The following is a 14,282-nucleotide window of genomic DNA, read 5'->3' on the forward strand; positions in this document are numbered from 1 at the left end:
ATAAGTCAGGAGCCTTTGAATGCACTTTGTCCCATCATTAAAAGTCTTAGTTGGTGATTCACACACTGGAGCATAGTCAGGGCAAGACCGTGAGATAAACAATTAAAATCAAGACAGAATCATCAATCATTTTCACTTCAATCAACAGATTTACCATGTCAACTACAGGTACAAAATGAATAAAAGGAATGAGGGGAACTGATGCAGCAAAAGGCTTTACCTTAAAAAGTTAAAATAGATGTTAGAAATTAACTTACATTCAATGGATTAACATACACATTTACAGTAATATACTGTACAATATTAAGAAAAGACTAATACTATATGAGGTGTACACAGATATTGTAGTAGTTCAGGTGGGTAGCTGCGTCAGGATACGTACTGTAGCCTGCAAAGGAACAGGTTTATTCCATGCTGAAAAAAAAAAGAAAGAAAACACAATGTTTCGGCCGTGGAGCCTTCTTCAGGTGTGACACCTGACACCTGAAGAAGGCTCCATGGCCAAAACATTGTGTTTTCTTTCTTCTTTTTTCGGCATGGAATAAACCTATTATTTGTTCCATAGATATTGCATGTGATCTTATGTATGAAAAATTATTTCTATACCGAGAGGCCTTAAACAACACAACAGATAAGTCCACAACCAACAGCACATGTTGTTTAGAATCCTTTACAATATTTATTGTCTTCTGTTATCGTTCAGTAGTTAACTTAAAGACAACAATTAGGGTGAGTCAGATATCTTAAAGAATGCCCGGTTCTCTATAATAGTTTTGCAGTTTTTCAACATGTCATTGTAGCCTGCCTTATTCATCAGACTGTGTGAAAAGGTTGAAAACTAGTTTCTAACTAAAGAGCTCATTTTTATCACTGGATCTTGGGGTACCTAGAAGCATTGTGCTAAACAAGAGAACAACACCTGTGTATTAGTTGGTGGTGGCCGGACTAAGCCAGCACACTCTCACTGCCAGTAATTTTTAAACTGGCAAACACTATCTGTCAATGATAGATCACGATCTGCGAGACCATGAGTCAAAACACCTCTACAAGACAGACACAATATAATCAAGTACAAGTACTGTATGATGGTCTGGGCAGAAATACATAGTTGCTACAGAGATATACTTATAATGATTGCTGGCAACCAGACTGCACAGCACTGCATTGATCAAATTCTAGGACCTTAGATGCTAACCTTCCTGTGGGCTCATCCTGATGTTCTGACAGGACATGCTGCTCAGGTAGTAGCAGGTTTCTAAATGAGATGAGATTGTAACAATTATGCTGTGGATGCCCTGCTCGCCATACTTGGCATTTAACATTTGTGGGACGAGCAGGGATGATGTGTGGCATCTAGGGATCAGAGACCAGTGAGCAGGCACATGGTTGTCCAAGCTGTACTAAAGGAGTGGGGCAGAATCTCATTAAACAGCATCTACAAACTGATTCAAAGCATGCACTGCAGATGTACAGTATACATTGCTTATAGCGGTAGTGACACACACTACTCATAATAATAATAATAATAATAATAATAAACTTTATTTTATATAGCGCCTTTAAAGGTGGCTTCTCAAAGCGCTTTACAGGATGACAATAACAATAGATAAGAAGACTACAACAATAAATAAGAAGATTTCACAAGATAGGACACAATTATAATTACAACAATACAACAATAACAATAGAGGAGACCGTGGAAGGTGGTATTAAGAAGAACAGAGGGGTGAAGAATGGAACCAGTTAAGTAAAGGCTCTTCTGAAGAAGAAGGTTTTGAGTCTGGATTTGAAGGAGTTTAGAGAAGGTGACTCTCTAATATCCTTGGGCAGAGAGTTCCAGAGCTTGGGGGCATAGCAAGAGAAGGCCCTGTCGCCCATACAATGTAGACGGGCTTGGGGGACAGTAAGGAGGGCAGAATTTGAAGAGCAGAGGTTGTGAGGTGGGGAGTAGGGTGATAAAAGTTCAGACAGGTATTGAGGTGCCAAGCCATGTAAAGCCTTATAGGTGAGCATGAGGATTTTTCATCTGTGACTTTTACTGTAGATCTATTGTTGATCAGCCCTATCAACGACAAATATTAGTTACCATAATGAACTCAATGATTCCTAATGAGTTCAATAAACTGCCAGGACTCTACAAAACAAATGACATTTACTTTCTGATACCTTCATGAATTACAGGTATAGGCTCTTAAATCCCATTATTAGTTGTTACCTCAGTGAAGGTCCTTAAGCTAGCAATAAAAAGTTTTTAGGTACCTTTATGTTATACATCACAGAGGTTTCCAAAAAAACACAACATTGTTTTGGAGCAGGAAAAAGATCTTTGTTTTATGTATATCATCTGTCACCGAGTGCTTTCTTGTTAAAAAAAGTGGAATTAGCATGGTTTTACAGTTTAAGAGTACATGTCTACATGACATTGATATCCTTCCATAAAGATCAATGCTGAGAGATGAGACCTGTAAGGCAAAATATAAAATGCAAGTAGGTGTGGTGTGCAAGACCCTGCTGTGCTGCACTGAAAATGCAAATTTATAGGACTTGGAAATACAACAGACGCAAGTTGAAAGGGAACTGCTCCTGGCTATTTTCCTTTACGTTTTTAAGGTCTGTGCTAGTGTTGGCAAGCAAAAAGCACATACAGACTTGAAAGGATCTATTGACTTTTTAATGGTCTTACTCAGCTGTTAATTAAAGAAGGGCTTGTGGTCTAACCACCCTACCAAGGCGGTTATTTCATTTCCATCCAAGTACAGTAGAGTGTTATAATCCTGCCACTAGATGTCACTGAGTCATTAAGTACAGCACTCGGGCTTCTATTATTCCCTGTGGTCTATATACTTTCCATGGTTTAAAAGCATCATTGGCTGCATATATTACATTTATATATTTCTGCTACACTTTCATTGAACTTAAAATGTATTCCAGAAAGCTGGGATACATAAAACAAATTAACCTCCGAACAGTGTTTTTGTCTGGTCATATTCATTAATTTCTGCAGTAAAACCTACAGTACTTGATGCATCAACATCTTTATATGCTATTAAACAGCGTAATTAAATTCATTATATAGACAATATTGATTTTATAAAAAGCTTTGTATGAAGAAAAATACAGACCCATGGAATAACAGAATCACATTTCTGAAGAGCTGTAAATTAAAATGTACTGGGGCACTGTGGATTTAATTGGTAATACAGAATACAAGTTAATAATGTGAAATATGCAGGTATAATGAGGTTTCCTGTATAACTGAGCTCCAGTTTTGCAGGGCATTTTGAATTGAAATTTCAGTCCATTTGAATACATTTTAAAGTGATGGCCTTTGTAAAGAGGAATAGCACCAGTAAACCTGAGAGATTGTAATGGCAAATGGTGTGAAAAGCTACTTACTGATTTGATCAACACTAAACCTTAAAGTAAACTTCATGTTACAGCATCTGCAATAAACCTTTGACCTGTATCTGTTTCATTGTTAATGTATGACACGTTTTTATGGAAAATAAGAAAACAAAAGTGTAAGTAACGTAACGAATTGTTATTTTACTCAAAGACATCTGTGCTGTAAGGAATATGTGTTCTGAAGCTCCCTGATATTATGAATAAGTGCCATCTGCAAGAGTCATATTGCTGTTGGACAGCCCACCACAGCGTTAAATAATAAATGTGTGCTAACAGTTGCATCGGAAAATCTTAATGTAGACTGCAGTTCAGTTAGAACGGATAGCAAGAATCAACAGCCTGTTTGTAGCCACTTTCATCCACTAAGTACTCAAATCCTGTAATTTATACACTACTGACTGTTACAAAATCAACAGAGAATAACACACACACAAGACATTTTTACAGTTTCTCATATTTGTTTTTCACATAAACCTTTTTTACTTCTAAAAGCTAGCAAGAAAGAATATGCATATGCCCTATTTAATAGTCCAAAGTAACAAAAAAGGACAAAAACAGATGGTGTTTAACTTTTACAAGGAGCCTGCATTCAATGAATCCACATTGAAAAGATTTAATAATTAAAACATATTTACAACTGTGTTTCTTTAAATGGTTCCCTTTAGATGTTTGTCATCAAAACACCAGGTGATTAAAATAATTACTTTCTGTGTGATTGTTGTCTTTTTCAGGTAAATGTCTTCTGCTTTTTGCCGGGTGCTAAGAACGTTCACAGCACAATATGGAACACCATGTCAGTTAGGCCTTCAAAGTGTTACAGGTTTTTATTTTTAAAAACACTTCTATGTAGAATAAGATCTTTTTTGCATTTCATGGAAATAGCTTGCTCTTTCAGTTCATCTAACAGTAAGAGACTGAACTGCAACATAAGGAGTGGGATGCTTGACACTATGTAATGTGTGTAATGCTGTAATGGCCCCCCCCCCTCCTTTTTTAATATCAAATAATGCATTTTCAAAAATTGGACAAGGGGACGTTTAAACAGCCTCTTCCCAACTGTTGTGCTGCCATAGAGTTTGCCAATCTTAGTTTTAATGTCCTGCCACTGATGTCTGTGCAAGCATACTGGCTAACATCTGGTGCTGGATTGGCCAGAAGTTCTGTAAGACTGCACTTCAAAATTCTAAAGCATGTGTGAAGTAACAGCATATCTGTCCTCTGGAGGACTCGTGATTTTACTTTGCCATTTGTTCAAACACACTTCAGTGGCATATCAGCCGTACAGTTGATTCTCCCCTTGGTTGCAATTCTATCTGTAGTGTCATTTAGAGTAATAGGGCTATAGTGAATGATCAACTTTCAGGTTCCTCATTGGCAGAAGGAGGACTGTACTGGCACTGGAAAGTTATTTGCTTGATTTTTTTTTTGTCCTCAGTGCCTGAGCAAGTATCATTTCTTTGCACTTGGTTACTCATGCCAGGCCAATTAGTACCTAAGGAACAAAATATCATTGGAACAGAAGCCCCCTAACTGCTACCAGCCTGGGGAACAAAATTCCATAAAAGTATCTGAAAGATGTATTAAAGGTAGTAAATATATACATCTAGTCAGTGAGCTGTGAAAGTTGTGAATTGGTTTTTAAAGCTTTGTTAAGACCAGAAAGCACAGATGTTAAAAACAGGTTCAGATGTAGCGACAGATGGTATTTGATTATGAAGCAGACTGTTCGTATAATACAAAGATGCTGTTTCAGCCATATGCAAGGAGCTGTCGAATGCATGCTTAGGATATTGTAGGAGGCAGGTGGTTCCAGAGGTTGCCGTCTCTTCAAGAACTTTTGATTTTTAGTTAAAGCAAGGGAGGTGGAAGTCTTGTCGGTCGTTAGACTTTCACTATTAATTTAGGTCCTTTGTCCTTTTGAGATGTTTTTTGGTTCAGTGTTAAAAAAGAGGTGTGCTTCTTTATGATGAGAATGCTGCAAAATGCTGATAGTTCCATTTAAAGAAATGTACCAGCATCTGCAAAGCGCATGTAATGCCTTTAGGATGATGAGGTCGTTGTTTTCCTTTACACTGGCAAGGTCAAGCGCAATAGAATTATTTCCATTTTCAGTATACAGTAATTATAGAAAGCTACTTTATCATCCAGAAGCAGTGTACACAAGGAATTTTGAAAATGATGTTTGTAAATATTGTGCGAAACTCACATGCATGGAGACATTAATAGTAAAATACCTATCATAAACATAGAGAGATAGCGCATTTAATTACATGGTGCTAGTTTTATCTAATACTCCTTCAATATAGTGACATGGTACAGAAGGTTAGCATCTGCCATACATTTTCTGAACTAGGAAGTCATTTGTTCTGCCTTGTGATATAAGTGTTACATTTGGTCAAAATTCTTTTAAGTTAATTACAACACCTTGTGAAGGCTTTATTTTCTTGTGACTACCTTTCACAGTTCCGGCTTGCTTTTGTTTCCATTGAATTAAAAAAAAATGTATCACAAAATGAAACCCAACACTAATTTCATTTCCTTAACAACAACAAAAAAATAATGTTAAGCAAAGAAGGTGCAATATTATACCAGTGTTATATCATTAGGGAGGGGGAGGGGTGGTAAAATTTCAACAATGAATCAGCCAACACAAACACAGCTGTTTTATTGTTATGCTGTTAAGAAGTGCTTTTTCAAAGGCTTGCGATGAAATCAAACAGAAGGGGAAGCACAACCAATGCAGCTAATCATTATGAGCAAGAATGACCCCACCTCCTGTTCAGCACTAACTGAGGATCCGTCTGGTTGGTAAAGTGTCTCCGTGAATCTTTCTATAAATTACACTTTCAGCCGTGGATTCCCACAAGAACAACAAAAACAGCCGCAGACGATACTGCCGACCTTTTTCTTTTTCATCTCGGAAAAGACTCAGCAGCACTGAACTCATTTGGTCCTCCAAAGCTCAGCTGTCAGCTGTGGATGGGTACCTCGACAAAACCGTTCTCAAATTCAGCTTTTAGACCAAATGAAACCACAAAGATATTTAGTTTGAACAGATTTCTAATAATGATCCTAGAGATACCCCTTGCAAATCTGCATTCTGGAGGATGAATCCACCATTATATGCCAAACTAAGCAGGCAATTGCACTTGAGATTTCTCCTCAAGCATTGTACCCATAGTTTATAACTGGGTTAAGGCATGTACACAGATATACATGTAGACAATAAAATGAGCAATACTTTCCCACCCAGGTACTGTACAGAAAGTCTTTACCAATGTCACAATACTTCGGTTCATACTCTTTATACGGTATGCATCTTTCAAAGTTTAATTAAACTTAATAGGTTACATGAGATATTTCAGTGTTAACGTGTTACAGTATGACAAATTGTTAAATTAAGCAATAGCTTTACATTTTGCCTTTTCAAAGAACCGTTCTTCTGCTTAACCTTATGGAATTTGTCTCACACGTGAAAACTACAAAGAAAGAAAATAGACCAGCAGTTTGGAATTTGTTTTTATTTTGCACAAGCTTGCATATATACTGCACATACATTCAGTTCAGAGAAGATGGAAGGCACACAAGGCAATTGAACTACTGTATCTTGTAAGTGGTACAAAGCAAAGGTAAAAGTCAGAGTATACAAAAAGCTTAAAACACACAAAATAAAATAATTTTTAATCTTCCAAACAAAAACAATATAGATTTTTTTCTGTTTCTTCAATTTAGTAGCTGCCAAGCTTCTCTTGAAACAAGGAATTTTTTAAATTCCATTGGCTACTTGAACTTTTTTCTTCTTTCAATATTCGGCAAGGGCTCCTTATGATTTGATTCTACCAATTAATATTACAGTACATCCATAGTTATAAAAAATTGTACACCTTCATCAAATAAATTAGGATAAATTAAACCAATAAATTATGCAAAATCCTCATAACAAATTGACAACAACAAAAATCCACAATCAAAATTGCTAGCTATGTATGTGTAAATTATATATATATTTATATATATAAAATTGTGACATTGTCAGTTGGAATTACTGCACTAGAATCAAATAAGAGTTCTTTAATACAAAATAAGCGTAATAATGCTATTTACAACATATTGCTAAATAATATAAAGGCAGTGTTTTGTCACTTTCTGTTAATATTTACATACAAGTCAGGGTCAGTGAAATCATTTCTCCTAATGCTTTTTTAAAAACCTTCATGTATTTTTTTCAAAGTATATACCATCTTTCTTTTCACAAATGCTGTAAAATTTCAACTGTGTAAAAGCACAAAAAGGGGACTGACTGATCCAAAACCATTGGATCTTTTTTTCTTCTTCCTCCCCTCAAAGAAATATTATCACTTACAGCATTTTAAAAAATCATCTAGATTCAGGCAAAGTCATCTTGGATCACTTCACCACTAGATTCCAGGATTTCAAGAGAAACATACAGTTTAGTAAAAGAATTGTAAATCTAATTACCAGCAGGCATGCGACGTCAATCAAGATTTCTGTGAAAGAATGCAATTGAGTTGATCTCAGCTGATCGTTTAAGTGCAATACACAGTAGTGTCTCATTGCTTCTTCCAGTTCTAAGGGAGGCTACTTTTAATGACAACACAAATTAAAAAGCTTTCACAGAAGGTACCCAGTTTCAGTGATGGCCAGGTGCAGAAACAAAAAACAGGTTGTGGCAGGTTGCAAGTGGCTTTCATGTGACCTGTGATACATCGCTCTTTTGCTTGTTGACTGTGAAGACATGAGAGAGATACTGATGCCCGTTACGAGGTTGCAGATTAGATTAACCGCCAACACGGGGCACAGTGCTCACAGTCAATCAATTGAATTTCCATTTTCTTTAATAAATCTTACATTTTATCATGTGCAGTTTTTACGGTATACAGAAACAGTTATGCTATACTGGGCAAACAATGTGGATGGAATTAACCCCTTAAGTGTTACTACAGTATATGTGAGCACTGAAAAAACCTAATTGCATCACTTAATTTCCCTTGCCCACATCCCCTAAGAGTAAGGAGAGTACAGTAGTCTGAAAGCAGGAGCTGAAAATGTATGAAGTTGTAGTGGTTTCAAAATATCCCCTTTTTATTCATCTTGTTGCCTTTTTACCCACAGTTGGCTACAGATTTCAGCCATAGCAATTAATACTTTGAGGCACAAACCATAGCAGTAACAAAAACACCGGTGAAAAACTGTTCCCTTCTTAAATACATCCTAGCATGACTTTACATACTCCCAATAAATGTGACATTTGTTTGCTTTCTATGTCACATTTGTTCAATACAATATAAAAATGCAAATAAATCAAACCTCTTCACAAAACGTAATAAGCAATAAATCTAAAATAGAAAACAGCATTAAATCTAAAGTGGAAAAAGTCTTTTAATCACTTCACACGTGTATATATGTATATATACACACAGATATCAATAAATATTGCTTCTATGCTACTCTTCAATAGGCTAAGAAAACACAATTTTTGCACAACAGTTACAAAAAAGTGGCTCCTACAAGAATTTTCAAAACTCGAATGCTGCTCAAACAATTAAGGAAAAATAATTTGCTTTATCAAATGGTTTCTAAAAATTTTTATACTTTTCAAAAAGGTTCTTTGCCATAGTATTTTTGTATTTTTTATTTAAAAAGACACAGTATATGCATAGCTATCACCATTATGTTAAAAAGCAAAAAAAGGACATAACATTGATGTTGTGTTTATTGCAGTTGTAGTAGTAATTAAAAAAACTGAATGAAGTTGTTAGCCACAGAAGGCACAAGAACAATTGAACTTGTTGGGGGAATAAAAGGAAAAATAAAGACTTTTTGAAGGCATTTTAAATCCTTCCGCTGGTGCTTTTAAGTTCTAGGCACAGGCTGTTACCCCAAGATCAGATGCTAAAATAAATATACTTGTAGGAAACGTGAAAGCTAAGTACTGTATGAGAATTATTCTTTCGCAACTTTGAATTTATTATGCCTCTTGTCATTTTAGCCATTATATCATGATTTTAGCAGAAGTCAAGGCTAAGCAACTTAGTCAGATAAATCCCATGTACAGAGGCACAAAGGCAATATGGCTCTGAAAGAAGCAAATGCCCAGTTTATGCACAGGTACAAGTAAGGTGAAGTTTAATTTCCCTTAAAATTGAAACTGTTTCTGTTCCTCACACCCTCAGAAGAGAACTCTGCTCTTACCCAGCCTCCTAATATTTTACAGCTAATAAAGCTTCTGCACAAATGTCAAAACCTAAAATACAACCAGATAGCACTGACAGGCTTTGTGCCATAGATGTCATGAAGCATTATATGAAATGGAATTAACAGCAAGAACGATTTGATTATTTGATATACTAATATGAATTAAATTAGATAGCATTATGGTGACATGCATTTATCATTGAAAGATTAATAAGCATCTTGTTTAGAACTAGGAGCTTCTTCTGCTCTTCTGTTCACTTTGTTTAGTTGTTGTACACTCTATATACTGCGATTATTTGTTTTTACTGAAAAAAGTGAAAGATTGAGTTTTAGTTTGTCCACTGTTCTGTGAAAGAAAAAAAAAGCCATGATGCAAAATCATTTTAACATCTCACTGGAGTGAAGGATAAGATTAAGAAGATAGCTTCGTTTTTTATGCATAGTGAAAACGTTGGCACTTCATTCATGTTATTGTCTATATTGTCCAAAGTCTGCAGATACTGCCAGGGCTTGGAAATAATGACAGGGCATCACAGGCATTGTGCTGTTTAATTTAAAAGTCAGCAGGTTTTTAAGGCATTGTGCTGACAATAATTGCGGCCCTGCATTTCATTTCATCAGCTGTATTTCTGAATGCAAAACTGTAGTGGTTATGGAGATCACATGGCCAGCTTTCACTCTTCAAAGTCATCCAGAGTTTAAGGACAACAACAAAACAACAAGAAACAATCTAATTGAGACAGTCAAGTAAAACATTGTTGCATTTGCCTTTTTTACAATACTTTTTTTTTTCTTTATTATTCACTGACATAAATAGTGAAATGTAGTTTTCAATCCAGCTCAAATTGTGTAGATACTGGAAAAGTCTTCTAGCTGGACTAGTCTGAGAAGATGTGAAAAGCACATCTAAATCAAAACAGAACTTCATATGCACTCACCACTTTCTATACATACTGGAGTTCTGACATAAAGAAGGAATACTGTTTTCTACAACAGTTAGGCTTGGTTAAGATTCTAAATCTTATTCTTAGTAGTAGTGATAGTACTTGCCGTGGTAATAATTTACATTTATTTTCTTGTATAATTTTTACCATGAAAATAGCATTATTTTAAAATTCAGGCTTTCCTGACTGCTCAATACCCACAATTCTCATACAAGACGTTCATATCATTGTTCTGCTTCTTGGGGGGTCATTATGGTCAATGCCAGCAGTTCCCAGCCTTTCTGAGTGTGTTGACCCTCTTGCAATTTTCAAAAATCTCACTAACCACCAAGTGCTATTAGTTGTTTTTTACACTGTTATACACAGAAAACGACAAAAATAGCCCATAAATGAAAAAGTCTATAATGTACATATCTTAAATCAGATGAAATTTTTACCTTGAGAAATATAGATGCAAAGCATAGCAGTGCATGTGTGAATGTAAATATACTGAGCAACTTAATGAGATGGCCAGTACTATTTTGCGGATAGGAACAAGTGATGATAGTTTTGGCCTTAAAATCTGATGCCACATCACATTTTTCTCTTCATTGGACCTCCTGGAGTAGCTTCTCAGATCAGCGGGGGTTTGCAAATAACAGGCTGGGAACCGCTGGTCAATACTAAAAAGTATACTGTATGTATATACAGTATGTTTCAATTATCCATAAAATAAAATAATGGCTTTGAATTTCTAAATAGCCAAACAGTGAATATGCTCTCATGTTATTACTAGTAATGTAAACAGTAACTTAGAATTTAACTCAGATACACTTTTAAAATAAATTAAATTATTTCTAAAACTGTACCAATTGACTACGTGTGAAAGTACTGGAATTAAGAATGTCTGAATTAAAAAAAAAGGAAAACTGGATTTCTTTTAGGAAAAAGAGGAGGAAACTAACAACTGACAGCAGATAGTTGGCTAAAACACAGAGAATATATTTGTGCTTGTGCATAGAGGTGTGTGTATTTGTGAGTATGAGCCATCATGAGCAATAGTAGTCTTGGTGGGAACACATCCATCTTTTTTGTGCAAAACTGGCTAGCTTCAGTGTTAAATTGGCCATGTTGCTTAGCTACGGCAAGGTAGCTCTTTCAAGGAAAAAGGAAAAGGAATAGGGCCCGTGTTTTCCCTGGTGTCTGTCCTACCGAAGTAGACAGACATCAAGAGAAGATGTAAGCCTTATAAAATATATATAACATTAAAAAACAAATATAAGTGTCATATTGGACAAAGCAAGCTGTCACAATTCCAAAAAGTATGAATCAATATTATATTCTGGAGAATTTCTACTTCCCTATTATTCAGATAATAATAAATAATATTTTTGTCAAGTTGTCAAAAGACAAAACAATTACCATATGTGTCAACTGCAGCAGGCAATAGTAACATCAACATTAATAAATAATAATAATCAAATCTATAAACCTATAATGTAATGCCCTATATTGCAAAACATTCACACACTTCAAACTTCTGTTGAAGAAACAGAACCCCTCATAGTGACCAAATTAATGAACATTAGGTTAACAGTACAGTGAGCCATCAGGCTGTGGAAAAAGCTGTAATCCCCTTATTGAGGGGAGGGGAGAGGGAGGTGGGGTCACACAGTCAAAACACCCAATGGGTTCGAAGTCTTTCGTGAAAGAAAGAGAGAGGGGAAAAAAAGAAGGAACAGCTAGGTCATCCCAGAATAGCTGGGGTTTCAAAACAGGAATGCTACTTCATACTTCATACATTCAAAAGAAAAAAAAAGCAATGGAAATCTTTACTCATGCAGAAGCTCTTGCAGACAATTGGGAGATTTGAAAATCTCAGGGACTTCACTGTCCAGCTTGCAGATGACCTTGTATATGGCCTTCTTCCAGGAAGGATCAACATCTTTGCCTGCAACAATGGCATTGAAAAACTCCCGTAACGTGATCTGAGCCACTTCCAGGAATCGTTCCGGAACCTGCTGATACACAAGGAGACAATGACATTAATAAAAGTTTTAAATTTCAGTCCCAAGTCTTTGATTCACCAAAGGAGGCTGCTATAAGCTCCTGGTAGACAGTAGGAATTGCTTTAACAATCAGCCCCAGTGGATTCTAAATATGGCTGCAGGGATCAAACTTTGTCACCCGCAGGAGAAGTGTGTTGAGGGATACACAGACACTCTGGCTTGTTTTATTCTTACCCTTTTCCTGCATGTGGCGATATAAGAGCATGTAAACTGTTTGCTAAGAGATTACATATGAAAAAAAATTACTTGCCAAATCAACATGGAATTTACTTTGTATAGTTCCTGCAAAGAGAAATTCTGACAAGCGTTCTACAAAGATTATAGGCTAGTTTTTAAACTTTTCAAACACTGTATAATATTATAGCTAGTGGGAGGCCAAATCAAGCCTAGATTTCTATTTCAACTTTACATGTTTATTCTTGCATTGTAACCATGCTTGTATTTTTTACTTTTGTGTAGTCTGCAATAACAGAACTCATGTCAGTCTGTTTCTAAAATACCTAACAAATACAGTATATGTAGTTTAATAAATAATTTATTTAACACATCAACTGAACCTAAACAATCTCCGTAAAGGCTGGTACAGTAGGAAGTACGCTCTCACCATGCCTAAAAACCACAAACAAAGGAGCTTTGAAAAAACTACAGATTATGTACTTAGTATGTACTTACCATAGTATTTTAACTATGGAAAATACCATCACTGGTCTATTTTTAACCATATGTCATATAGATACTTAAACAGTGCTTCTTCCATCTAGATAGGTACAAAGAGAATCATCAAATGTTTTAGATATTTAAGTTAAAATAAGAAAACATATTTTGGTGCATGTATTAATATTTATTAATGATTGGATATAAAAATATATAAAATTTTACTAATTAAATATGAAATGAAAAATTCAATGTAAGGTTGCAAGTCCATTGTGTCAGATCTAATAATTTCATCCGCCTACTCTTACAGGTTCTTTACCACTGCCACTGGTGACATGGTGGAAAAGGAAGTGTATATATTATTATTTTATATACTTCAAAATGTATCGGAACTAACAACAATGATAACAAAATGGATTTACAGCCTTCTGCACAAGAGTATGGAATTAAAATCACGGTTGGTCTGGAGCTTAATATGTACAGAACAGGGTTGTGAATTCCAGCATGCGCCTCACGCTGTTGTCACTGCTGAGTGTTCCGAGTCCATTGAGTACCACTAGCCTGACTAAGCACTCGAGGCTTCACTACAAACCCTGGGCCCTGGGGGTTCCTGTACTCTTGTCACAATTCCTCTATCTGGTGTCTGAAGAGTCTGGTCCATTTAGTCAAGAGCTCCTGGCAATGACAGATGTAACAAGCTATTGACTACAGTTACCTAACATGAGCTGACGTGACATCACTGCAAGCGTTTTCAGAAAACACCTCTTAAATAAGCCATCGTGCTCTCCCTACCTTGGCATCAGAAATTCCTAGAACAAGTACTCAGTCCTTCCTTAGCTTCAGGTGGCTGCAGTCAATCAAGTTCACACTATCAGTGGCATTAAGGCATGAGGCCAAGCTGGTAAGCCATCCTCCTCTTTAAATCATTGGTTTTGAAACTGTTTTTTTTTTCACTTCTGCTCACCTAAAGATATCCTGTGAAGTTTAACTGGAGCAGTGTGCTAACAGTGGCAGA

General features: G+C 35.9%; 1 protein-coding gene across 3 annotated transcripts in view; it reads right to left on the reverse strand.

The window, feature by feature from the left end:
- Window positions 1–6,911: 6,911 nt before the first annotated feature.
- prox1a (prospero homeobox 1a) overlaps window positions 6,912–14,282 on the reverse strand; it is a 45,468-nt gene continuing 38,097 nt past the window's right edge. For 2 of the 3 annotated variants that reach the window (XM_069198606.1, XM_069198613.1), the window contains exon 5: window positions 6,912–12,565. In XM_069198606.1, coding sequence (XP_069054707.1) covers window positions 12,377–12,565 — 189 coding nt within the window. In that variant the 3' untranslated portion in view covers window positions 6,912–12,376. The remainder of the gene's footprint in view (window positions 12,566–14,282) is intronic. The other variant, XM_069198617.1, reaches the window with a different exon arrangement.

This window comes from Lepisosteus oculatus, chromosome 2, assembly GCF_040954835.1.
Source record: "Lepisosteus oculatus isolate fLepOcu1 chromosome 2, fLepOcu1.hap2, whole genome shotgun sequence".
NCBI classification, from domain to species: domain Eukaryota; kingdom Metazoa; phylum Chordata; class Actinopteri; order Semionotiformes; family Lepisosteidae; genus Lepisosteus; species Lepisosteus oculatus.